General features: G+C 39.5%; 1 protein-coding gene across 1 annotated transcript in view; it reads left to right on the plus strand.

Moving 5' to 3' along the window:
* LOC109231654 (nascent polypeptide-associated complex subunit alpha, muscle-specific form-like) overlaps positions 1-18262 on the plus strand; it is a 48222-nt gene extending 29960 nt beyond the window's left edge. The window contains exons 6-9 of the mRNA XM_019397300.1: positions 11131-11220; positions 11307-11453; positions 17886-17975; positions 18062-18262. Of these exons, the coding sequence (XP_019252845.1) occupies positions 11131-11220; positions 11307-11453; positions 17886-17975; positions 18062-18262 (528 nt within the window). The remainder of the gene's footprint in view (positions 1-11130; positions 11221-11306; positions 11454-17885; positions 17976-18061) is intronic.

Consider the following 26639-nt stretch of genomic DNA (forward strand, 5'->3'; position numbering starts at 1 on the left):
GAGGGTCATCATACTGCCGCTCCCTGATACGGTCAAATAGGGAAGACCGGGAAACCACACAGGCTAGAACCCGACTGGGCTCCGAAAGATCCAATCTCACGAACTGGCTGGCTAAGGCCTGAACATCCATCGCCATAGGCCTCTCTGAAGCTGGTAAATATGCCAAACTCCCCAAACTCTCCGCCCGGCGACTCAAGGCATCCGCCACCACATTGGCCTTGCCCGGGTGATATAGGATAGTGATGTCATAATCCTTCAGCAGCTCTAATCACCTCCTCTGACGCATATTGAGATCCTTTTGCTTGAGCAAGTGCTGCAAACTCCGATGATCAGTATAGATCTCACAAGGCACACCATATAGGTAATGACGCCAGATCTTCAAGGCATGAACAATGGAAGCTAACTCAAGGTCGTGGACAGGGTAATCTTTTCATGTACCTTCAACTGTCTGGACGCGTAGGCAATCACCCTACCGTCCTGCATCAAAACTGCTCCAAGGCCAACTCTCGAGGCGTCACAATAGACAGTATAAGACCCCGAACCGGTAGGCAACATCAAGATAGGGGCTGTAGTCAAAGCTGTCTTGAGCTTTTGAAAGCTCGCCTCACACTCCTCTGTCCACTGAAATAGGGCACCCTTCTGGGTCAATCTAGTCATAGGGGCAGCAATCGATGAAAATCCCTCCACAAAACGACGGTAGTAACCCGCCAGGCCAAGGAAACTGCGAATCTCTATAGCTGAGGACGGCCTGGGCCAACTCTGCACGGCCTCTACCTTCCTCGGATCCACCCGAATACCCTCGCTAGAAATTACATGGCCTAGGAATGCCACAGAACTCAGCCAAAACTCACATTTTGAGAACTTTGCATATAATTTCTTCTCCCTCAAGGTCTGAAGCACGGTCCTCAAGTGCTGCTCATGATCTTCCCGGCTCCGGGAATACACCAGAATATCATCAATAAAAACAATCACGAACGAGTCAAGATATGGCCTGAACACACTGTGCATCAAATGCATGAAAGCTACAGGGGCATTGGTCATCCCAAATGACATGACAAGGAACTCGTAATGGCCATATCGAGTCTTGAAGGCAGTCTTCGGGATATCTGGCTTCCGAATCTTCAACTGATGGTAACATGAGCGCAAGTCAATCGTAGAAAACACCTGTGCGCCCTGAAGCTGGTCAAACAGATCATCAATGCGAGGCAAAGGATAACGGTTCTTCACTGTAACCTTGTTCAACTGGCGGTAGTCAATACACATGCGCATAGAACCATCCTTTTTCTTTACAAACAAAACAGGAGCACCCCACGGTGAAATACTGGGTCGAATAAAACCCTTACCAAGCAATTCCTGCAACTGATCCTTCAACTCCTTCAACTCAGGAGGAGCATACGATACGGAGGAATGGAAATGGGCTGAGTGCCCGGCAACAAATCAATGCCAAAATCAATGTCTCTATCAGGCGGCATGCCCGGAAGATCAGCTGAAAACACATCGGGATAATCCCGTACCACTGGAACTGAGTCAACAGAAGGGGTATCAACACTAACATCTCTTACATAAGCCAAATACGCGGCACACCCCTTCTCAACCATGCGCTGAGCTTTAAGAAAAGAGATAACTCTACTGGGAGTGTGATCTAAAGTACCACTCCACTCAACACGCGGAATACCTGGCACAGCCAGTGTCACGGTCTTGGCGTGACAATCAAGAATAGCAAAATGGGGCGACAACCAGTCCATGCCCAAAATAATGTCAAAATCCACCATACCGAGTAATAATAAGTCTGCTCTGGTCTCAAAACCACGAATAGTAACCAAACATGACCGATAAACGCGGTCCACAACAAGAGAATCTCCCACAGGAGTAGAAACATAAACGGGGGCACTCAAAGAATCTCGAGGCACACCCAAATGAGGAGCAAAGTAAGAAGACACATAAGAGTAAGTAGAGCCCGGATCGAATAGAACCGATGCCTCTTTGTGACAAACCAGAATAATACCTGTAATGACGGAGTCGGAGGCAACAGCCTCAGTACGAGCAGGAATAGCATAATATCTGGCCCGGCCCCTCTCTCGAGGGCGACCTCTATCTCCCCGACCTCCACCCCTAGCCGGCTGGGCAGGTGGGGTAGCTGCTGGAGCTGTGATCATGGCCTGAGAACTCTGTGGAGCACGCTGCGGCTGAGCAGTCTGTGAAGATGCACCCCTACCAAGTCTGGGGCAGTCCCTAACCATGTGGCGTGTATCACCACACTCAAAAAAAGCTCTAGGAGGACGCGGTGGCTGTGACTGGCTGGGACTAGGCCTGCTGGGCTGACCTCTGGAAGCACCCCACGCAGGAGGCGCGCTAGAAATTGGAGGTACATAATAAGGCTCCTGAGGTGGAGGTGGAGCTGGAGTACTGCCGGCTGCTGGAAGAGCTGAATGTACAGGGCGACCCACATAACCCCTACCATAACGACCTGCTAATGGGATACGGGCACCAGAGTAAGGACCCGACTCTCGAGACCTCTTGGCCTCCCTCTCTCCTCGCTCCCTAGCGAGCATACCCTCAATCCTCCTAGCAATGCCCACTACCTGCTGATAAGGAATGTCCATCTCTAACTCTCGAGCCATGCTAGACCTGATGGGTGGAATAAGGCCCTCAATGAACCTGCGAACTCTCTCTCGAACTGTAGCAACCAAAGCCGGTGCGTGCCTGGCCAACCTGGTATAACGGATGGCATACTCTGAAACTGTCATAGCACCCTGGCGCAAGTGCTCAAACTCTGCGCGCCATGAATCTCTGAGGCTCTGGGGAACAAACTCTCTCATAACATGTCCGAGAACTGGGTCCAAGTCAGTGAAGCAGCCTCGACTGGACTGTCTATCTCATAAGTGCGCCACCAGTCATAGGCGGCTCCCCGAAGCTGAAAAACAGTAAAAGAAACCCCGCTGGACTCTACTATGCCCATAGTGCAAAGAATACGATGACACTCCTCTAGAAATCCCAAGGCATCATGTGATGCTAATCCACTGAACACTGGGGGATCATACTTCTTGAACCTCTCAAGTCTGCGCTGCTCGTCCTCTGAAGCAGCTGACCCATCCTCGGGCTGAACTGGCGCTGCAGGCGGTGCCGGAATAATCTCGGGAGCCTGCTCAACCTGCACTCGCTTCTCAGGAGTGCGGAAGGCGGGAGTCTGTGCTCCTCCCCCGGCCCGGGATGTGGCTGCAGCAATGGGAAGCAACCCCGCCTGAGCCAAGGTGGTGTACATGCTCATGAACTGAGCCAAAGTCTCCTGGAGCGCTGGAGTAGTAGTGGCAGTAGTAGGTTGTGCCAGGTGCCTGGGCTCCGGCTGAATCTGCTGGTGGTACCTCGACGGCAGCTCGCGCAGGTGCTCTGGCTGCACCACGTGCGCGTCCTCGACCTCTCCCCCGGCCCCGGCCTCTGACGGCTGCAGGAGGGGGCGCAGGTGCCTGATCGTCACGAGTAGCACGTGTCCTCACCATCTGTGAATAGAAGTTAGAAGTTTAGAATTGATGTTCGAAATATCGCACGACAAGGAGTTCAAATGAAATGAAGATTTCTCCTAAACAGTTACATAGCCTCTCGTAGATAAGTACAGACGTCTCCATACCGATCAACGAGACTCCAATAAACCGGCCTGTGTTCCGTGACTCCTATGAACCTAGAGCTCTGATACCAACTTGTCACGACCCCCGTTCACCCTCCATGAACATGTCGTGATGGCACCTAGTTCCTATAACTAGGTAAGCCTAACAGTGCGGAAATAACAATTCAACTTGAGGAATAATCAATTAAAACTGAACATATGGAAAGTAACAACTGAATATAAGACCGCCCGGCCTATACAACTCTAAAGATATGCGGAAGTCTACAACTCAATCCCAAAACCCGGAAACTCACGGGAAACACAGGCTAATAGAATTACCATAAGTACTCTAATCTCCAGAATATCTACATCAAGAGTATGATAGGATAACAACTCTACAACTAGAATAAGGATGAAGACTCTTCGGTCTGCGGACGCTGGAGATATACCTCGAATTCTCCGTATATCTCCTCGCCTCAAGGATAGTGCGCCTGAGAAGAGGTACCTGGATCTGCAAAACGAAAAACATGCGCAGGAAGGGCATGAGTACACCACAGCGGTACTCAGTAAGTGCCAATCCTAACCTCGGTTGGGTAGTGACGAGGAAGGTCAGGGCCCTACTGAGGCAAAATATAATAATGATAATTAACAGTATGAAAATATGACAGAAATAATGAGTACAGCAGCGAGATAAGGCAGGTCAACGAGGCAATAACAACTACAAAAGAACAGAGTAAACACAGAATAAATACAGCTCAATATCAATGATAACAATGAGGGTCTCCCAGGATACCGTCCTGTAGCCCTTTTCTCAACTGTCCAGTGGATCTCCCGGGATACCGTCCCGTAGTACATCATATGTGTATATCTGAAGGATCTCCCGGGATACCGTCCCGTAGTCCAACTATCAATGTGCAGGGGGATCTATCGGGAATCTAACCCGCAGTCCTAAAGTAAATGTACAGGGGGATCTATCGGGAATCTAACCCGCAGTCCCAAAGTAAATGTGCAGGGGGATATATCGGGAATCGAACCCGCAGTCCCAAAGTAAACAAACAAGGGGGGGAGCTACCGGAATCCCACATCCGTAGTCCCAATGTAAATGCGCAACCACAGCCAGAAGATATTCAGAAATGAAGTACAAAAGACAAACATCAGGTAGTACTAGCCTAGCATGCTTCACGTAGTACAGTCAAGGCAACTTAAGCAAGTAGGCAAGTTAAAACAACTAAACATGCTCTCCTAATCTAACACAGGTCATAGTTGCAAGTAGAATAAAGCAAATATGAAAGAAGCTCAGTCTCAATATCTTAAGTAAAAACCGGATTTTTCAATAATTAGCTCAAGTATGCACTCGTCACCTCACGTACAAGGCACTCAATTATCACATATCATATCCTAAGGGGAAAGGTCCCCCACACAAGGTTAGACAAGCCACTTACCTCGAATCGGCACCAAAATCAACTCGAAATTAAACTTTTGCCAAGAGTATCCGACTCCAAATAGCCCAAATCTATTCAATTCAATTACATATCGTAAGTAATATTGCAAACAACTGATTCCACTATTAAATTTACAGCTAGGGCGCAAAAATAGGTAAAATGACCAAAACGCCCCTCCAGCCAACATCTGGGAATCGAATAATTTTCACATTTTCAGAACCCTTGTACTCTCACGAGTCTAACCATATAAAAATCTCCCAAATCGGAGGTCAATTGCCCACTCAAAACTCAATAATTAGGTCTATGAAGTTTCTTCCAATTTTTGATCCTAAATTCGAATTTCAATGGTGTATTTAACTATAAAATGATGAAATATAACAAGAAGGGACCAAAGAAACGTTACCCAGTGATCTTCACTTCAAATCCCACTCAAAATCGCCTTAAACCGAGCTCTCATTGATTTTTGCAACTTATGAACTCAAACCCTCGACATCTCTATTTCTGTCCAGGGGTTTCCGCTTCTGCGGACAAGGGACCGCTTCTGCGGACCACGAGCCGCTTCAGCGGTTCTTCATTAAAGTCAAGATTTCCGCTTCTGCGGCCCTTCACCGCACCTGCGGTTGCCGCTTATGCGGATTCATTACCGCTTCTGCGGTTTCAAACAAAGTTCCAAAGACCGCATCTGCGACTACCATCTCGCAGGTGCGCAACCGCTTCTGCGGTTAAACTTCTGCACCTGTGGAAACTGAAGAAGCACTCGAATTTCGCTCCTGCGGTGGTCTAGCCGCTTCTGCGGCTCCGCTTCTGCGCTTCCCAAGCCGCAGAAGCGAAAATACCAGATGACAGAACCTTCAGCAATTCATTCAACTTCAAAATGTTCTTTCAACCACCCGAAATCATCCCGAGGCCCCCGGGACCTCAACCAAAGCACCAATACCACCTAATACCTTATTAGAACTTGTACCAATCCTTAAAACACCTAAAACAACGCCGGAAACCCAAATTAATCAGAGATTCAAGTCTAAGAACCTCAAATTCCAACCAAACACGCTTTCGATCAAAAACCTAACCAAACCTCGTCCGAATGACCTGAAATTTTGCACACACATCCCAAATGACATGACGGAACTACTGTAACTTCCGGAATTCCAATCTGACCCTCGGATCAAAAACTCACTATCGGACCGGAAACTTCAAAAATACAAACTCCGGCATTTCAAGCCTAAATGAGCTACGGACTTCCAAAATACATTTCGAACATGCTCCCAACCCCGAAATCACCTAACGGAGCTAACGGAACCATCAGATTTTCATTCTGAGGTCGTCTTCACACTGTTCCGATTACGAACCATTTTTCAACTCTCAAGCTCTCATTTAGGGACTAAGTGTCCCAAAACACTCCGAATCCCAACACCGAACGTCCCGGCAAACCAAAATAGCAGAAATGAACTTAGGGGAAGAAGTTAATGGCGGATCGGGGCGTAAATTCCAAAAAAACGACCGGCCGAGTCGTTACAGTAGGTGTTTGCCCGAGTTTAGCTTTATCGGTAAGCTCCCCGTCCTTCGGAGTTGCCGGGTCTAGAAGTTTGGTGTAACATCTTGTGCATATATGTAGATAGGTTATGGGTAGGTCGGGGCCCTGTTCCGATCACGATACATCTGCCAGTAGAGGCTTGTAGACATATCTTGTCGGTTGGTGTAGTATGTTGGGCTTGTAAGCCCTGTACGTATATGTTGTTGGCTTGTCAGTTGTAGTAATTATGGCGGCCTTGCCGGCCCAGCTTTATGTTGACATTTAGTCAGCGTTACTCTCTTTTCAGTTTTATATGTTGCATCACACCTTATCTTGTAATGTGGCCCATGGCCAAAGTATGACATTACATGTTCAGAGTCTCTTAGTCGCAAGTGGTACACAAGGATAGATGAGGCACTGGGTGCCGGTCTCACCCCCGGGATCGGGGCGTGACAATTCCAATATGTAAGGTCTATGAGTAATCTCATAAAAGGCATCTGTTTTCTTTAATTTTTCCTAAAAGTCAAAGAAATCCTAATCCTTCTTCCCTTTTTATTGGGTTTGATTCATCCTTTCAATTTCGATTGAGTCTATCTCCAAATTCATAATGGCTAGAACCACACCCGTAACCCAAGTCAATTCGCGAGGTTTTTTAAATCTGCCGATGAGATACATAGGAAATACATGCAGGATCATCATTAGGACCATCATACTTGCCGACCATCGATGAACTGATCGGATTAACCAACCAAAGTTGGATTCAGTCATTATGTATTGAATAGAAGCAAAAGCCTCAGTAACGGTTGGACGATAGTAAAAAAAACTCAAGCAGAGAGAAAAAGCAATTTAAGTCGTTCATTTCTTCAAATTGCTCTCCATTTCTAAGTTCATAGCCTTCGCGGTAGCTTCGGTTGATACGAGATGATTTTCTGTTACGGTAAATTGATTTCTTTTTTCTTTCCTATTGGTAGGAGAAAGACATATGCGGTTGGAATATCAATCTCATCGAGATCATCGATCTCATACCAAATCCCATCAATCGAATCACTTTATCGAGAAATACGAGACATCTAAGTCAGCCCAAAAAAATCATATTCGTAAAGTAGAAACTTCACCGAAATCGGAATAGTTCCTATACTACTACATTAGTATGAAATCGAATCGCCTTCCAAATCCATTCGAAAGATTAGAAATCAATAAAAGAAAAAGTAAGTGGACCTGACCTATTGAATCATGACTATATCTGCTATTCTGATTTAAAATACGATAGAGATGAAATTGGAGCAGTTGATTTTTTTTTTAATTTCATTTTTTTGTTTTGGATTCCACAAGAATTTGTCGATATTTCCGACTAAATCTTATTTTTACTAGATTTTCTATAGGAATAAATTGTTATTCCTTTCATCTACAGAGAAACCTTTCTTCCAAGTCACACCATAAGAGCCATTTATTATCTTTCTTTGATTCCACATCAAAGATTAATTTCATCATTAATTTCTATCTAGATTATATATCTATATTATTTTAAGTAGATTGTAGATTCCGATGTATATCTATCAGATCGTGGCATCATGTACCAAATATTTCAATATCGTTGCATCCAGTATTTTTGTTTTGTTCCAACAGTGTGACGAAGAATAAATCCGAAAAAGCGACTTTCATTTCAAGTTTGAACAACAAAGGGCAATTAATCAAGTCCGACAACGGGTTTTCCAATAAGGTTTACGAGGAGTCTATATCTATAGTATATAGATATAGAACAAAGTATAGATTATGGTATTTATACATCAGCCCAACCAATGACTATTCATGATTCCATAATTGTATCAATTCTATACCGGTTCTTAGAGGAATGTTATGGTAAAACTTCGTTTGAAACGATGTGGTAGAAAGTAAAACTTCTACCCCGAGCACACGCAATGGAACCGTTGACGGTCAAGTGAAATCCAATCTGGCTTGGTAGGACTAAGAAAATGAAGTATCCAGGCTCCGTTTAGAAAAAATCCAATTGGATTGGTAAGAAGATATAGAATTCAACTTAATTTATGATCATTACATATAATTCAATTAGGATATTGTATGAAAATATGATTTTTTCGATGCTTGCCTTGGACACTCCGAAGAAACAAATCTTGATTGAACCTATATTTGCTCAGAAAGCCGTATTCGATGAAAGTCGTATGTACGGCTTGGAGGGAGATATTTCATATCTTTCGAGATACACCCTACAATATGGGGTAAAAAAGCCCAAATAAGTGATTTTAGCCCTTATAAAAAGAAAACTGATTCTTGAACCCCTTTCACGCTCATGTCACGTCGAGGTACTGCAGAAAAAAACAGCAAAATCCGATCCAATTTATCGTAATCGATTAGTTAACATGTTGGTTAACTGTATTTAGAAACACGAAAAAAAAATCATTGGCTTATCAATTATCTATCGAGCCGTGAAAAAGATTCAACAAAAGACAGAAACAAATCCACTATCCGTTTTACGTCAAGCAATAAAAAGAAGTATGTCTTGTTCATCCAGTCACTAGCTCTGCCTTCGGCATCCCCCTCCTTGCGGTTAAGGTAACGACGCATGGCCAGCTCCCACAGTGTGAAGGGCGGTGTGTACAAGGCCCGGAAATGAATTCACCGCCGTATGGCTGACCAGTGATTACTAGCGATTCCGGCTTCATGCAGGCGAGTTGCAGCCTGCAATCCGAACTGAGGACGGGTTTTTGGGGTTAGCTCACCCTCGCGGGATCGCGACCCTTTGTCTCGGCCATTGTAGCAAGTGTGTCACCCAGGGCATAAGGGGCATGATGACTTGACGCCATCCTCACCTTCCTCCGGCTTATCACTCTGTTCAGGGTTCCAAACTCAACGATGGCAACTAAATACGAGGGTTGCTCTCGTTGCGGGACTTAACCCAACACCTTACGGCATGAGCTGACGGCAGCCATACACCACTTGTGTCCGCATTCCTGATTAAGTGGAACAGAATTGACTGGATGGTAAAGTTGTGGAAATGCTTGTTTCACCATCTATTCCTAATCTCCAATGGAAATAAAAAAAATTGATCCATTTTTAATCCTCCACTAGTTGGATTAATGGATCCTCTGATTGGAAATGAGTCCTGACAAATGATGATTGAGACGAGATTCGGCATTTTTGAACCAGGAAACGCTCGATTTTCAACCCTCGAATCACTAAATATATATAGCGGGGATGTCTCTTAGTAATGTCTAATGGCTACTCGCGTGATTTGGAATAGAGTAATTAAAATCTTCTAGGTATTATTAAAGAGCTCCATGTAATAACTTCTATGAACATACACTAGGTTGCACAAAAAAGTCGTTTTTGGATCAATCCAAAGCCCAATAAGGTTTTTAGAAGGTTAAAAGGTCCGTTGAGTGTCGTTTCAAGAGTGGGTGATTATCATACGAGATGGTGACGTTATTTTTATTGTGATCAAAGAAGCCGTACCAAATATGCCCCTAGAAAGATCAGAAGTAGTCAGAGCAGTAATTGTGCGGACCTGTAAAGAACTCAAACATGAAGCCCCACCGATGTATTAGAAATGATACCTTGGCACGGTTGTAAGGGTAAACAAATTGCTTCTGCTCTACGAACAGAGGACTGTGTTGGTTGTAAGAGATGTGAATCCGCCTATCCAACAGATTTTTTGAGTGTCCGAGTTTATTTATGGCATGAAACAACTCGCAGTAGGGGTCTATCTTATTGGTACGTTCGAGAAAACTCTACTTGAATCCATTTAATTCTTTTTACCGACAAACCTGTGCTCGAAAATCAAAATATTTTGAGCACGGGTTTTTATGGTCCAAGTGTATCTTGTCTTTACTACGAATTATTTTCCTTGGTTAACAATAAATGTAGTGTTTCTAATATTTGCGGGTTCCTTAATTTTCTTTCTTCCCCATAAAGAAAATAGGATAATTAGGTGGTATACCATATGTATATGTATTTTAGAACTCCTTCTAACGACTTATGAATTTTGTTATCATTTCCAATCGGATGATCCATTAATCCAACTAGTGGAGTATTATAAATAGATCAATTTTTTTGATTTCCATTGGAGATTAGGAATAGATGGACTTTCTATAGGACCCATTTTATTAACAGGATTTATCACTACTTTAGCTACTGTAGCGGCTTTGCCAGTTACTCGAGATTCTCGATTCTTCCATTTTCTCATGTTAGCAATGTACAGTGGTCAAATTGGATCATTTTCGTGTCGGGACCTTTTACTTTTTTTCATCATGTTGGAGTTAGAATTAATTCATGTTTATCTATTTTGACTAACATTTTCATTTGTATTCAAATTTAAAAGAAGTAATTTGCTGCCAAGCCATTTTTTATTAACATAATGACACCGGGCCCTTATTGCAGCCCACTCGAGATAAATATTTCATGATCCAACATCAACAATCTTTGATCTTAATTTGTAAATTTTTTCTCAGTTAGTTAAAAGAATGAAATTGGCTGATATTATGACAATACTAGGTAGCATTTTTTGTGTTTATCTCATTGATTAGTCATAAATATCTAAAGCATATTTTTTTTTGAAGCCATCATCCTCGCCCGTCGCAGAGGCCACTAGGTGTGACACTCACATACCTGAGACGGATGAGTATATTCAGGAGCCCGATGCGACCGTGGTAAGACATTTTAATTATTTTTATGCAATCAACCCTTACTTTACTATTATATATTTCATATACTAATATATGTCATTATTTTGTAGGTTACTGCTGCACCGACGGCCCCTTCTACCGAGCCTGCCAGCCTTACTGACGATCATGCCGCAGATCATCCTCCGATAAAGAGGCATCGTGCTGAGGATTATTCTGATAGTGTTTCCGGGCGGGATGGGATGCGCCTGAGGCCAGCGGCTGCTTTAAAGCATAAAGGATGTGGGACACATTATTTTTTTTTGATTTTATAGACATATGACAATCGGTAAATAATAAAAACTTTTTTTATTGTTTGCATTATATGTGCATTATGTTCTTATTTTTTCGGTTCTTCGTTATTTTAATACTACAACACAAACACAAACATAGCAACTTAACATAATTTAAATTCAGTACAACAAATAAAAATACAAGACACAGAAAACATAAAGATAAAATACTACAATAAACACATACATGTCATTGGTTAGTCATTACCGCCTAGTATTCTCTGCTCCAACCACTTAAATTTCTCTTCCAGCTTATTTTTTTCTTCTTCCGCCTCTTTTAGTTTCTCCTGCAATTCTGCAATTTCTCGTTTCATTTCTGACTCATAACGTCGGTATTCACAATTCATATTCCAAATATACTGCAAAGATTTTTCCTAGCATTCCCGCTCAATGGGTTCATCATACCATTCCTCAAAATCGCAATAATTTCCATCATTGCCTCCAAACCTATTTACACACATCCAGTATCTGCGTCCAACATGACCATTGGACCAACATGAGTTCATCATACATCGTTTGACACAATAGCACATTGTCACAATAGCACATCGGACCAAAAAACATGCCCTTTGACAGCATTGTTGGTCTATATTCATCCCACATTGCTGTCCGAATTTCGTCAATATCCCTTGTGAGGGCATCTACATCTGGCGTACTTGGCAAATGATCAAGGTATGGAATACGCCTTGAATGAAACGGCACGTGGGACTCGTACACTCTTGATCTAACGGGAGGTGGAGCATGCTCCCTCGTCAAATCAGGTTCGGCATTCTCTTCCTCCTCATCATCACCCTCGTCACTAAAGGGTGTGTCATCTCCAGACTCATTGGCATTGTTGTCATAATCACTATTATCTTCCTGACTCTGCGCATCTGCCAAATCCCGAGTAAATCCATCATTTACGGGCAATTGAGTGAGGACAGGACCATCAAGTCGCTCGTTTTCACTGCACAACCAAAGAAATAATGAGTTACTGAAATTGGTTCAAACAATACATATAACTTTATATATTTACTTACAAATCATAATGTGTTGATATCCCATGATGCACATTATCTTGTTGATGCTGACTCCTGGATGGACCACCATGATCAAACACACCAAAACTAGGCATATTCCAACTAGCCTTGGTTCATAACTTGAAAAATTCATATCTGGTCGGTACCCCTTGTGGAATATATGAGTGTTAATACAAATACAATACACAAAAATATACATCGTAACACAAAGGATAATTGAAGCTTACCACTCGACTTGGGGATTATGTATACCAGGGGAGAAATTATTTCCTCGCTCCTCATTCGCCCGTGGAGATAATTTTAGATCCGGCCAAACTCTTTCAGCCGGAACCTGTTCGGCTAAAATAGCTCCAAGATAACCACCCGATGATTGAGGTATTTTCCTATTTTGTGCAACCTCATTATCGCGAACGTCTTCAACCTTGACGTAAATTTCCAACAATTTTATCACAAAAAATTCTCTGTATTCATCCGGAGTCCCCAAAAAATCTCTCAGACTTTCATCGTCTTCGATGTTAAACTCAGCGTAACAAGCAACCCCTTGTGGAATCACAGAATACGGTCTTCCGATTATTTTAAGATTCACCGAATGTTTGCTCACACTCATTTTATTACATAACAACGATACCACATACTCCATTGTAGGTGGCAACTTAACATGACACTGTGGAGATAAACTATAGCTTACTGAGTTATTCGCCACCATAACCTCACCCCCAATACAGTGAAACCCCAATTTTTTGCTCTTCAGACATTATGACAAAATGCAAAATAACTTAACAAAGAAAAATTTCAGAACACTTGAATACGTTTATGAATGGATTTTTACAAAATACTTCACCTCTTTAAATAAGGCAAAAATCTGCCCGGGGGTGCAAATATTAGAGGTATAGCATTTTTTAAAAAAACGCTATATCCAGTTGAATTATTGTAATGTCAGTTAACAAAGAAGAATTATTTGGGGGCCCACTTAATATATATGTAGCGTTTTAGTAAAAAACTCTATATATATAGCGTCTTTTTAAAAGACGTTATACTTAACTGGCCAAATGGCCGTTAAAGTATAGCGTTTTTTAAAAAGACGCTATATATATTTTGTTAACTCTTTTTTTCTCTCACACATTTTGGTCACTTGAGTCAAAATGAACCACATTTTAGTTCCAGACTCAGCCGTGAGTCAATTAGGAGATAGATCTGCTCTAAAAGACGAGCCATGTACGTACATATGGTAAGAGTCCGGAACCGAAATGTGGTTCTTTTGGACTCAAAATACTTTTTTAGGTGGAAAAAAAAGGGGTTTTGACACAGTTACCCACAAAACAAAACTATTTACCCTTGTCTACCCATTTATTTTTCTACCCATAAACTAATTACATTTCCTACCCATAATAGTGTTTGAGGGGAATTTTTTCTTTATTCTCCAATTCTTTTTTATTTCTATGCTTCTTTTTTTTCTTTTCTCCTTTTCTTTTTTCTAGTTTTCTTCTTATTTTTTTCTTTTTTCCTTTTCTAATTTCATTTAACTTCTTTTTTTTATATATTCTTTTTCACTTCATAATCTAATTTCATTTACTGTTTTCACTATTTTTTATTATTCTTTTTTTTTATATTATTACTAAAGAAAAATTAAATTGTGTACCAATTAAATGTAGCTAATATAACCAAAAAATATTAACTAACATATGATACTAGTATAGTATATAGCTATACCAACAGGGTATACAATTGTACGCAAAGAGTTTAAAAAAATTTAATTCAATTATTAAACTGAAATAATATCAGTTATCAATAAAAATTTCAAAAAATTCTAAAAGGATCNTTTTTTTCTTTTCTCCTTTTCTTTTTTCTCGTTTTCTTCTTATTTTTTTCTTTTTTCCTTTTCTAATTTCATTTAACTTCTTTTTTTATATTCTTTTTATCTTCATAATCTAATTTCATTTACCGTTTTCACTATTTTTTATTATTCTTTTTTTTATACTATTACTAAAGAAAAATAAAATTGTGTACCAATTAAATGTAGCTAATACAATCAAAAAATAACTAACATATGATACCAGTATAGTATATAGCTATACCAACAAGGTATATATAATTGTACGCAGAGAGGTAAAATTTTTTTTAATTCAATTATTAAACTGAAATAATATCAGTTGTCAATAAAAATTTCAAAAAATTCTAAAAGGATCTAATTGTAAGAGTATATTGTTACATTATATAGCATACTATAATATATATATATATATATATATATTATATTATAGTATACAATATAATATATATATATATATATATATATATATATATATATATATATACCGACCGACTTCGGTNTATATATATATATATATATATATTGCATTTTCAATTTGCCCCTCACGCTGGGTAAAAGTTTAAAACAAATTAAAAGGGAAAAGGCAAGTGAATTTACGGGTAATAAGTATATTATTATAGTATATTGTATACTTTTACAGCATACTGTTATAGTATATTGCATATTATTACAGTATATTATAATAATATATTATATACTATAACAGTATACTGTTGCAGTATAACTATATACTCCTATAGTATATTGTATACTGTAGCGGTATACTGTTAGGTAACTGTGTTCTTCTTTGATTATTACAGTATACCGTTGCAGTATATTGTAAACTATAATAGTATACTGTTGCAGTATAGCTATATACTCCTACAGCATATTGTATACCGTAGCAGTATACTGTTGGGTAGCTATGTTCTTTTTCAATTTTCAGCTGAAATTTCCAACTCAATCACCTCAAATCAGCTCCAAATGCTATCAAATTTCAGCATGAACTTCCAGAAGGTATTATAAGAAATATTTAACAACACCCACTTTGAATCAAATAAGAAATCTACAAAATAAAATTTTAAGCCAAGGCAAGAGCAAGAGCTAGGGAAAGAATAATCAAGAAAAAGTGGAGCAGAATTGAAACTAGCCAGAGCTCAACTTCTCAGATAAGCAGATCTAATTTCTTTTTGAAGAAGGATATAAGGGAAATGGAAGAACAATTTTGTAAGAACAAATTACAAGTAAGTCAAGAAATAGCAAACAAGAAAATAATTCAAGGATCTGAAGTTACTAAAATTAAGACCAAGCCTTCTTTAATCTTGGGTCTTCACCCAAATTTCTCTGCTCCTATAGAGTCATCAACTACCTACTAGGGGTAACTTAAAGTTGTGCCCTCGTCCAAATTCTCAATGTAGAAAGGTAATATAGCTTCTCATACGGCCTTGGCTGGTGATACGAATCTCATTTGCATCAATGGATGTTTCTACTCTTGGCTTTTCCACCTTCTGGTACCGATCCATCTATTATTAATAACGACAAATCAAGTCAAAAATCCAAAGAAGCAACCTAGAATGAACAATGCCCATCACATTTTCACAAGGTCTTTATAGTTCTTGGAAACAAGCAAAACAAGCATAAGAAAGAACTTCCACTGTTACAACGACTCTCACCTCTATCACACAAATCCAAACCCAAACATCATCTTTATAAATTCACAATCAATTACACAAAGGTGAAGAAAGAAAAAAAGAATAGCAACATTCTTTTGCACGTTTCTCTCAATCAATCCTCATAATATGGCCAAACAAGGAAGACAGCTAGGTCTCAGAGTGTAACGACCCGACCGGTTGTTTTGAGTCCTAGCACTCCGTTCAGCAGTCGGAGGCCATGAACAACTTCATTTCGAGTATTATGACTTGTACGCGTGGTCGGAATTAAGTTCCGGGAAGTTCAGAGTTGATTTAGAAAGAGAATTGTCATTTGGGAAGCTTGCAGTTGGAAGAATGAACTAGGATTGGATTTTTGAGTAAACGACCTCGTAATCAGGATCTGAAGGTTCCAGCAGGTTCGTATGATGATTCCGGACTTGGGCATATGCCCGGTTCAAGTTTTGGATAACCCGGGAGCATTTTGGCGCCTATTGTGGAAGTTAGCATTTTAGAAGAAATTTCATAAGTTTGGTTTGAAGTGCATTTTAATGTTATCAATGTCCGTTTGGTATTCCGAGACTGCGTATAGCTCCGTATGGTGATTCTGGAGTTGGAAGCGCGATCGGAAGTGAATTCGGAGGTCCGTAGGTCATTTTGGAGCCATTTGGCTAAAGATAGAAATTTGAAGGTTTTTGAGAAGTTTGACCGGAGGTTAACTTTTTGATATCGGGGTCGGAATCCGATTCCGGAAGTTGGAGTAGGTCCGTAATGTCAAATATGACTTGTGTGCAAAATTTGAGGTCAATCGGACGTGATTTGATAGGTTTAAACATCGGAAGTAGAAGTTGGAAAGTTCAAAGTTCATAAAGCTTGAATTGGGGCGTAATTCATGATTTTAGCGTTGTTTGATATGATTTGAAGCCTCGAGCCAGTCCGTAACGTGTTTTGGGATTGGTTGGTATGTTTGGTTGGGGTCCCGGCGGCCTCGGGTGGATTCCGGATGGTTAACGGATCAAATTTGGAAGTTGAAGAACAGCTGAAGGGATCTGGTATCTGGTATTTCCGCTTCTGCAGAAATGGGACCGCAGAAGCGGCCCCGCAGAAGCGGAGAAGAAGTCGCAGAAGCGGACGAGGGCGAGGGCAGCCAGGACCGCAAAAGCGGCCCTTGATCCGCTGATGCGGAACCGCAGAAGCGGTTGGCTAACCGCAGAAGCGGAAGGCCTGGTGTGGAGGAGAGCCGCAGAAGCGGCAAGCGGTCCGCAGAAGCGGAACCGCGGAAGCGGGCAGGGTCCCGCTGAAGCGGAAATGACTGGGGCAGTGAGGATGTTTTAAGTTCGGGGTTGAGTTCATTTCAACCCCATTTTTCTTNTTTTTTGATTTCCATTGGAGATTAGGAATAGATGGACTTTCTATAGGACCCATCTTATTAACAGGATTTATCACTACTTTAGCTACTGTAGCGGCTTTGCCAGTTACTCGAGATTCTCGATTCTTCCATTTTCTCATGTTAGCAATGTACAGTGGTCAAATTGGATCATTTTCGTGTCGGGACCTTTTACTTTTTTTCATCATGTTGGAGTTAGAATTAATTCATGTTTATCTATTTTGACTAACATTTTCATTTGTATTCAAATTTAAAAGAAGTAATTTGCTGCCAAGCCATTTTTTATTAACATAATGACACCGGGCCCTTATTGCAGCCCACTCGAGATAAATATTTCATGATCCAACATCAACAATCTTTGATCTTAATTTGTAAATTTTTTCTCAGTTAGTTAAAAGAATGAAATTGGCTGATATTATGACAATACTAGGTAGCATTTTTTGTGTTTATCTCATTGATTAGTCATAAATATCTAAAGCATATTTTTTTTTGAAGCCATCATCCTCGCCCGTCGCAGAGGCCACTAGGTGTGACACTCACATACCTGAGACGGATGAGTATATTCAGGAGCCCGATGCGACCGTGGTAAGACATTTTAATTATTTTTATGCAATCAACCCTTACTTTACTATTATATATTTCATATACTAATATATGTCATTATTTTGTAGGTTACTGCTGCACCGACGGCCCCTTCTACCGAGCCTGCCAGCCTTACTGACGATCATGCCGCAGATCATCCTCCGATAAAGAGGCATCGTGCTGAGGATTATTCTGATAGTGTTTCCGGGCGGGATGGGATGCGCCTGAGGCCAGCGGCTGCTTTAAAGCATAAAGGATGTGGGACACATTATTTTTTTTTGATTTTATAGACATATGACAATCGGTAAATAATAAAAACTTTTTTTATTGTTTGCATTATATGTGCATNATCTTTTATATATTGATGCATGAGGAATCTTAAATGATGGCATTGCCTTTCATGGCTTGAGATGAACTCATTAAATGAAGAAAATTAAAATCTTGAGAATCCTTTGCTAATTGTTAAAAGGTGTTTACCTGTTTTACACCTTGTGAATTAGAATATGTTATATGAATCCATGATTTTCCCACACAATTAATATATTATTATTGGACCGCTAGTGAGTGTCCAGGTTGACCATCTCGTCTCTACCTCTTCGAGGTTAGGCGGGATACTCACTGAGTACACGTTGATTACGTACTCATACTACACTTCTGTGCATTTTTTGTTGCACAGGTATATGTTACTTTAGGTAGCAGCACGGATGATTTGGGGACTTGGTGAGCCGCATTGTTCGAGACGACCCGCAGCTAGAGTAGTCCCCTTCCAGTACTTTATTTATTGATTCTCTGTCCACTGTATTTCGGACAGACATTTGTATTTTATTTTCCTTATCAGTAGTTGCTCATGCACTTGTGACACCGGGTTCTGGGATGGTTTTCTTTGAAGATGTGTATCAATAGTTAATTTCTTCATTTGAATTGAAACAGAAATTGTTTTATATATGAAAAATGGAAGTAAAACTCCTAGGTTTTCAAAGTTATAAAAAGAGAATTTAATTGGTGATTTAGTTGGCTTGCCTGACAGCGGTGTCCGGCGCCATCACGACCCGTAGTGGATCTGGGTCGTGACACAGAGGAGCTCCACATTCAACCAAATTTCACTCATTATGAGGAAATCAAAAGCACCGTAATCAGAAGAAAAGAGGAAACTTGAACCCAAACTCCCACATTCAACAAAATTTACCAAAAACAGACAAAACCCAATTCAGCAAACACCAAAACAAATCAAAGCAAGCAAAAACAACTACATAACTAATAGAGGAAATTTAGAAACCAAACTTCAGCAATCAGCAAACTTGCTCTAAACCAAATAAAACCTAATTTAGCAAAAACCAAAATAAACGAGAAAATACCCGGTGATAAGGCGATAACCAGCCTCATATCGCTGCTGATGCCGACCAGTCCGAGCCACCAATTCAGACATTTATGTTCCCAAAGAAAACAAAAAAAAATTACTAAAATAAATCTGCTAGTCTTATCACAATCCTCGGCTAAATCCAATCTAACAAAAAGCCTTTAACCATTCTTGAACTTTCCCTTTTCTTGTAAAATTCCCTCTGCGTTGTACTCAACCTGTTTCTCCTTCATAAACAGCCATAATATTGCTCCATTTCCTTTGTTTGTGAAGGTTTTGAAAGGAAGAAAAAAACAAAGGTAATGTAGGTAAAGAATAAGCGGGTAAATAGTTCGGAACGCATGGGTAGGAGTAGTAAATAGTTTGGGTCTGGGCATTAAAGGGTAAATAGTTTGAAATTAATGGGTATAAAGTGAGATTTTCTCAAAAACAAAGTTACCATTCAATGTAAAACGCGGCTATGAATCGCGTTTTACCTTAACGCCGTTAGGGACGTTAAGGTAAAGCGCGGTTTATTACTGCGTATTATATAAAATGCAGTTTAATACCGACATTACCTTAACGTCTTATCAGCTTCCAGGTAAAGTGCGGTTTATTACTGCGTTTTATATAAAACGTAGTAAGAAACCGCGTTTTAAATGTTTTGTGGGTCCACCAATAACTCTTCTGCGCTTAACTGACATAACAATTATTCAAATATGTAAAATGCCCTTTTAAACTGCGTTTTACTTCCAAAAATTTGACCCCCCTGAATTGGGCATTGCCTTATATAAAGGCGATAAGGGTTTTGAGAAAAATCATTCAGTAATACTCCAACTTTATGATAATTTTTTCTTGTGGTTAAATTCTCATGCTTTTTTCATAATGTCTGAAGAGCGAAAAGTAAGGGTTTCATTTTATTGGGGGGGTGAGGTTGTGGTGGCGAATAACTCAGTGAGCTATAGTTTATCTCCACAGAGTCATGTTAAGTTGCCACTTACAATGGAATACGATAGACTGGTATCGTTATTATGCAATAAAATGAGGTTGAGCAAACGTTCGGTGAATCTTAAAATAACCGGAAGATATCCGTATTCTGTGACTCCACAAGGGGTTGCTTGTTACGCTGAGTTTAACATCGAGGATGATGAAACTCTGAGAGATTTTTTGGGGACTCCGGATGAAAACCGGGAATTTATTTTGATAAAAATATTGGAAATGTACGTGAAGGTTGAAGACGTTCACAATAATGATGTTGCGCAAAGCAGGGATAACCCTCAATCATCGGGTGGTTATTCTGGAGCAGTTTTAGCCCAACAGGTTCCGACTGAAAGAGTTTGGCCGGATAAACTTATCTCCGCGGGCGAACGAGGAGCGAGGAAATAATTTCTCTCTTACTTTACATAATCCACAAGACGACTGGTAAACTTCAATTTTCCTTTGAGTTACGATGTTTATTTTTGTTGTATTCAATTTTTATTAACACTCATATATTCCACAGGGGGTACCGTCCAGATATGAACTTTACAAGTTTTGACCCCACTCCCAGTTGGAATATGCGTAGTTTTGGTGTTGTATCACGGTGGTCCATCCGGGAGTCATCACCAACAGGATAATGTCCATCATGGAATGTCAACACATTACGACTTGTAAGTGAAGTGATATAGCTATATGTAAAGTATTTATCAATTTGAGTAGCTTATCATTTTGTTGTTTGTGCAGTGAAAACGAGCAACTTGATGGTCCTGACCTCACTCAGTTGCCCGTAGACGACGTATTTACTCGTGATTTGGAAGATGTGCAGAGTCAGGAAGATAATAGTGATTATGACAGCAATGCCGATGATTCTGGAGATGATACACCCTTCCCTGACGAGGGTGATGATGAGGAGGAAGTGAATGTCGAACCTGAGATGACGAGGGAGCATGCTCCACCTCCCCTTAGACCAAGAGTGTACGAGTCCCACGTGCCGTTTCATTCAAGGCATATTCCCTACCTTGATAAGTATGCCGGATGTGGATGCCCTCACAAGGGATCTTGACAAAATTTGGTCAGCAATATGGGATGATCTAGACCAACGGTACTTGCAAAGGGCATGTATTTTTCCGATAAAGCTCGCCTATCCAAGGCTTGTAAAATATACAACGTAAGAGAGTGTCGTGAGATGATAGTATGGGAGTCAAGTCCGGAGGTATACAAGGTTGTTTGCCGTAGATGGTTTAGGGGTTGTCACTGGATGGTGCGTGCGAGCATGAAGGAAAAAGGGTTGTGGAAAGTGGGTAAATATATGAGCACCCACAATTGTGAAATGGACACATTCAATGGGAATCACTTCAACTTGGATGTTGACTTGATTTCTCTTGTCTTGATTCCACACTTGGAAGTGTCCATTAGGTACAAGATCAAAGAGTGTATTACATCGCCCACCAGGAATATGGGTGTACTATTACCAAAAGAAAGGCATATCTCGGGCGCAAACGTGCATTTGAAATTGTTTATAGTGACTGGGATAAGTCATTTTCATCTCTACCCAGGTACATGGCCGCAGTGAAACACTTTAACCCCGGGACTGTTATTGAATGCTCTCCCGACACATATGCCTGTACAAGTAGGCGAGAACAGCAGAGCCCCAGCTGTACTAGGGTAATGATCTAGCCGCTCAAGATGATGAAGAAATCTCAAGCTGACTAGGTTCCCGAAGTGTTCGGGAACAAGACCCCTCCAAACATAAGGAGTAGCAGCAACCTCGTATACCGGTCAACATGATAATCCGGTGTATCGCCATCGAGCTCAAGATGCAATGCCTCCAACCACTGTCGAATAGTCGTCAACGGAAAACGACTGGTCACATGCAGTACATTCTCATCCTCTGGCCGAAAAGCAGTGAGCCGTTGCAGCATGCCCAGGTACTGCACACGTGTCATCTCTCTCATGCCAGGCGGGAGAGCAACGGGCAGTCCATCAACAGGCAGCCCATATGAAACCTCCACGTCCTGCAGTGTGATGGTGGCCTCACCAATGGGCAGGTGGAATGTGTGCGTCTCCGGTCGCCACCGCTCTATCAGGGCCGTGACCAAAGACCAATCAAGCTGCAGCCGCCCGATCTCCAAAATCCTGTAGAAACCCGTCTCCCGCAGGCGTGTGACTACACGATCATGGAGAACTCTGTCATGCAGAAAGTCCCACATGTCGTCCACTCTCCTGGTGCGGAGAGTCTGGGTTAGTAACTCACTCTCCCATATGTGGGCGGACCTATGATCATCCTGTAACGAGAGTAGCTCATCGCTGGAAGGTCCGGAATGAATAGGTGGAACCTCCATGTTGTCTATTGTAAACTAAACAACACTATTACATGTTAGTTTTATAATTTTATTTGTTTGTTTGTAAATTAAATAATTAAATTTTATAATTATACAATATTTAATGTATTCACATAACTGTTCCAGGCTCGATATTTGAGATCCAGTAGCACCTAAGATATCCTAAATTCTTCTATGTGTTAGTTTTATTATAATTTTATATGTTAGTTTGTAAATTAAATAATAAATTTTTATAAATAAATATTCACATATGGGTTCCAGGCTCGATATTTGGAGCCCAGTAGCACCAATTTATCCTGATTTCTTCTATGTGTTAGTTTTATTATTTTACATGTTAGATTGTAAATTAAATAATTATTTTTTATAAATAAACATTCACATATGGGTTCCAGGCTCCATATTTGGAGCCCAGTAGCACCAATTTTTATTCTGAATTCTTCTATGTGTTAGTTATATTATAATTTTATATGTTAGTTTGTAAATTAAACAACTATTTTTTATTATTAAAATATTCACATATGGGTTTCAGGCTCGATATTTGGAGCCCAGTAGCACCAATTTATCCTGAATTCTTCAATTTGTTAGTTTTATTATTTTTTTATATGTTAGTTTGTATATTAAATAATTAATTTTTATTATTAAATATTCACATATGGGTTCCAGGCTCGATATTTGGAGCCCAGTAGCACCAATTTATCCTGAATTCTTCTATTTGCTAGTTTTATTATTTTACATGTTAGTTTTACAATTTTATACGTTTGTTTGTAAATTAAATAATTTATTTTTATAATTATACAATATTTAATTATTAAATATTCATATATGGGTTCCAGGCTCGATATTTGCGGCCCAGTAGCACCAATTATATGTTGACTATAATTGGACAGAGTTTGTGTTTGATCTATCAGTTATATTGACGTATTTTTGAGTATAAGAGAAACTTAAACTACAGCGAAATTACGCTAAAAGGCACTACATTACTACGCTAAAAGGCATTACATTTTACTACCCTAAAAGCGCACTATATTACTGGTCTTTAAACAAATAAATAATATAAACCAGATAAAACACAACAAATACATTGTAATCACAAAACATTCACAAAAATACATATAAAACAGTAATAGTAATTTATTAACATTTTTATTAACAAATAATAATGATTTCACAATATTTACATATTTTTTTAGAACATTAATATCTTAGTCCGGATAAAAATAACATACAATTTAATCACTAAAAATACAAAACAACATGGAACACATTAAAAACAACTAATATGCATTATTTATACGAATTTGGACATAAACTAAATCGGAATACATCGATTTATGTTTTTCGAAAAGTTGAAGATTTGAAAATTTGACTTCGAAACAAGCAACCCACAACAATAGAAGGCTTGGCTAGGATGTGGGACCAACTTTGATTAGTTTTTGTGGGACGAGTGGGGTCCACTCGAGTTTTTTATCTTTTTTAATGGGAGGGGGGGGGGGGGCACTGTTGGAGTTTTTAAAAATGGGGGAGTTTTGTTCTGTCCAGAAACGTGGGGGAAAGGGAAGCGGACGATACTTATATAGGTAAAACGCGGTTTCTTACTACGTTTTATATAAAACGCAGTAATAAACGGCGCTTTACCTGGAAGCTGATAAGACGTTAAGGTAAAGTGCGGTACGCAGTAATAAATCGCGCTTTACCTTAACGTCCCAAACGGCCGTTAAGGTAAAACGCGATTCATAACCGTATTTTATATAGAATGGTAACTTTTTTTTTACACTTAAAAAAATATTTTGAATCAAAAAGAACTACATTTCGGTTCCGGACTCCATATGATGAATGAATGCAACAGGGGAAAAACAATATTAAATTGGAATAGCCCATTTGTCTTTTTCCTATTCGTTCTTGTTGCCATGTCATATCTCGAGCTTCAAGCCATCGGACTTTTTTGACAGGTCAGTTATACACATTCAATAGATACATTTATGACAATGTGAGATGTTCAATAAATATGATCCAAAGACGAAGCATCTAAATAAAAGTCGCGCTAAGTTGAAGGGATGCCGATATATTTGGCTTGCTATACAGGTTTTTTTTTTTGGTTTTCCACCCGGTGTTCGGTACTCGCATTGGAGCTTGATTATATCCGGATTCGCGCCGCGTAGGGCCCTCGTTGTAAAAGTTAATGTTCTAGTAATTTTCCTTCGTATACCATTATTTTCATTTTTTTTTTATTTTGTTCTTTATGAGTTTTCATTTCCTTTGCTTTATATTATGTAATGATTTTTAATAAGCTATATAAAGGTACTCATATAGGAGAAGTTAATGACTTAAAACTAATTTTGTTATTGAGAAGGCCATGTGAAATTTTGTTAGATAGATAACAACCGAGTGTTTGTTGTATGTAAAATTTCAAACGGGTCCCACCATGATAATCACAATATCAAGATTGATGCAGAGTAGTTTACCAAAGAGGGCTTAGAGTACGTAAGATTTACGAAAAACTAAGGAAGAAAGATAAAGTAATAAGGAGATAAATTACTATCTAATACTCCCTCCATTCACATTTATTTGGTAAAAATTGCACGGGCTAGTCGGTTTTGGGATTGGTCATTCAAAAATAGCTAGTATTTTGCGAAACTGTTGAAAAATAGCCATTATTTTGCTGCAACACGGGAAGTTCCAGCATAATATACTAGAGATCGGTGCACCTGTGTATGAACTTCCAGCATATTATGTTGGAACTCCAACACGCGAAAAGTTCCAGCATAATATACTGGAGATTGGAGTACCTGTATATGAACTTCCAGCATATTATGCTGGACCGGTATATTATATGAACTTCCAGCATGTTATGCTGGACCGGTATATTATACTGGAACTCCAGTATATAATGCTAGACGTCCAGTATATTATACTGGAGTTCCAATATATTATACTGGAATTCCAGTATATTATGCTGGAGTATTTTCTGAATTTTGAACAGTGTTTTCGTTCAGATTTATCTTTACATGAAAAGTGGTTAAATTTCGATTACTTTTGAAACTGTGGCTATTTTTGAATGACCACTTGTAAATCTGACTATTTATAATTTCTCCCTTTTACTTGTCCACTATTGACTTTGCACACCCCTTAAGAAATAATAAATAAAGTGCAAAATTTACCATGATACCCATATTAATTGGTGTATAGTCTTAATGGATTTGAAAAATGATTTGGAATGAGCAATAAATACTGTGAGTATAACAAGAAAAGAAAAAAAAATTTATCTTCTCTTGATATACGTAAAGTGACAAGCAAAAATTGTTGGGATATACTATTAACCATGCGGTTTAGACATAGTATTATATTTTGCTCTTTATGAAACAATTGTTTATTTAATTTATTCAATTCAATAAAGCACCGTTTTAAATAGATCATTTGTAACATGTGTGTCCTTTTGGTTATGTAGTAGACAATTTAGTGTATGGAGTCTTAGCTCATACACAGAAGATTAAATTGTTGGTTCTCATAATTAATAAACTATGTTCACAATCGAAGATATTATCGGACAAAATATCTTGATGATTGTAGCACAAGATTATTGTATAATTTGTCTTGATTATGGGAGTAGGTTTACTCCAACTTCTTGTGCTAGTATACTCAGTGTATATTGAACGGACCAAGTAGAGAAAAGGTGTTTTTGTACTGAATACATATAAAATATTTTCTCTAATTCATTAAATGAGCTTATACTCCTAATCTTGATATAATTATTATGATTAATGTAATTTGTTTATTGTTTTGATTTATCAAAAGGTACGACTCTATTCAGAGTTAGTATATGCCTAATAAATTGGACAATAACAAATAACATTTGTGAATAATAATTAGTTGATAGAATCCATGACTTGGTTTTTGGGTTTGATAATACCCCTTTATATAAGCTTATAAGTTTTCATGTGAAAACCCGGCCGGTGGATTTTGTGTCCGTCACATGAGATGGTTTAAGCGAAATTATAAAGGATTTAATTAGTT

This window comes from Nicotiana attenuata, chromosome 8 (assembly GCF_001879085.1).
Source record: "Nicotiana attenuata strain UT chromosome 8, NIATTr2, whole genome shotgun sequence".
Lineage (NCBI taxonomy): Eukaryota > Viridiplantae > Streptophyta > Magnoliopsida > Solanales > Solanaceae > Nicotiana > Nicotiana attenuata.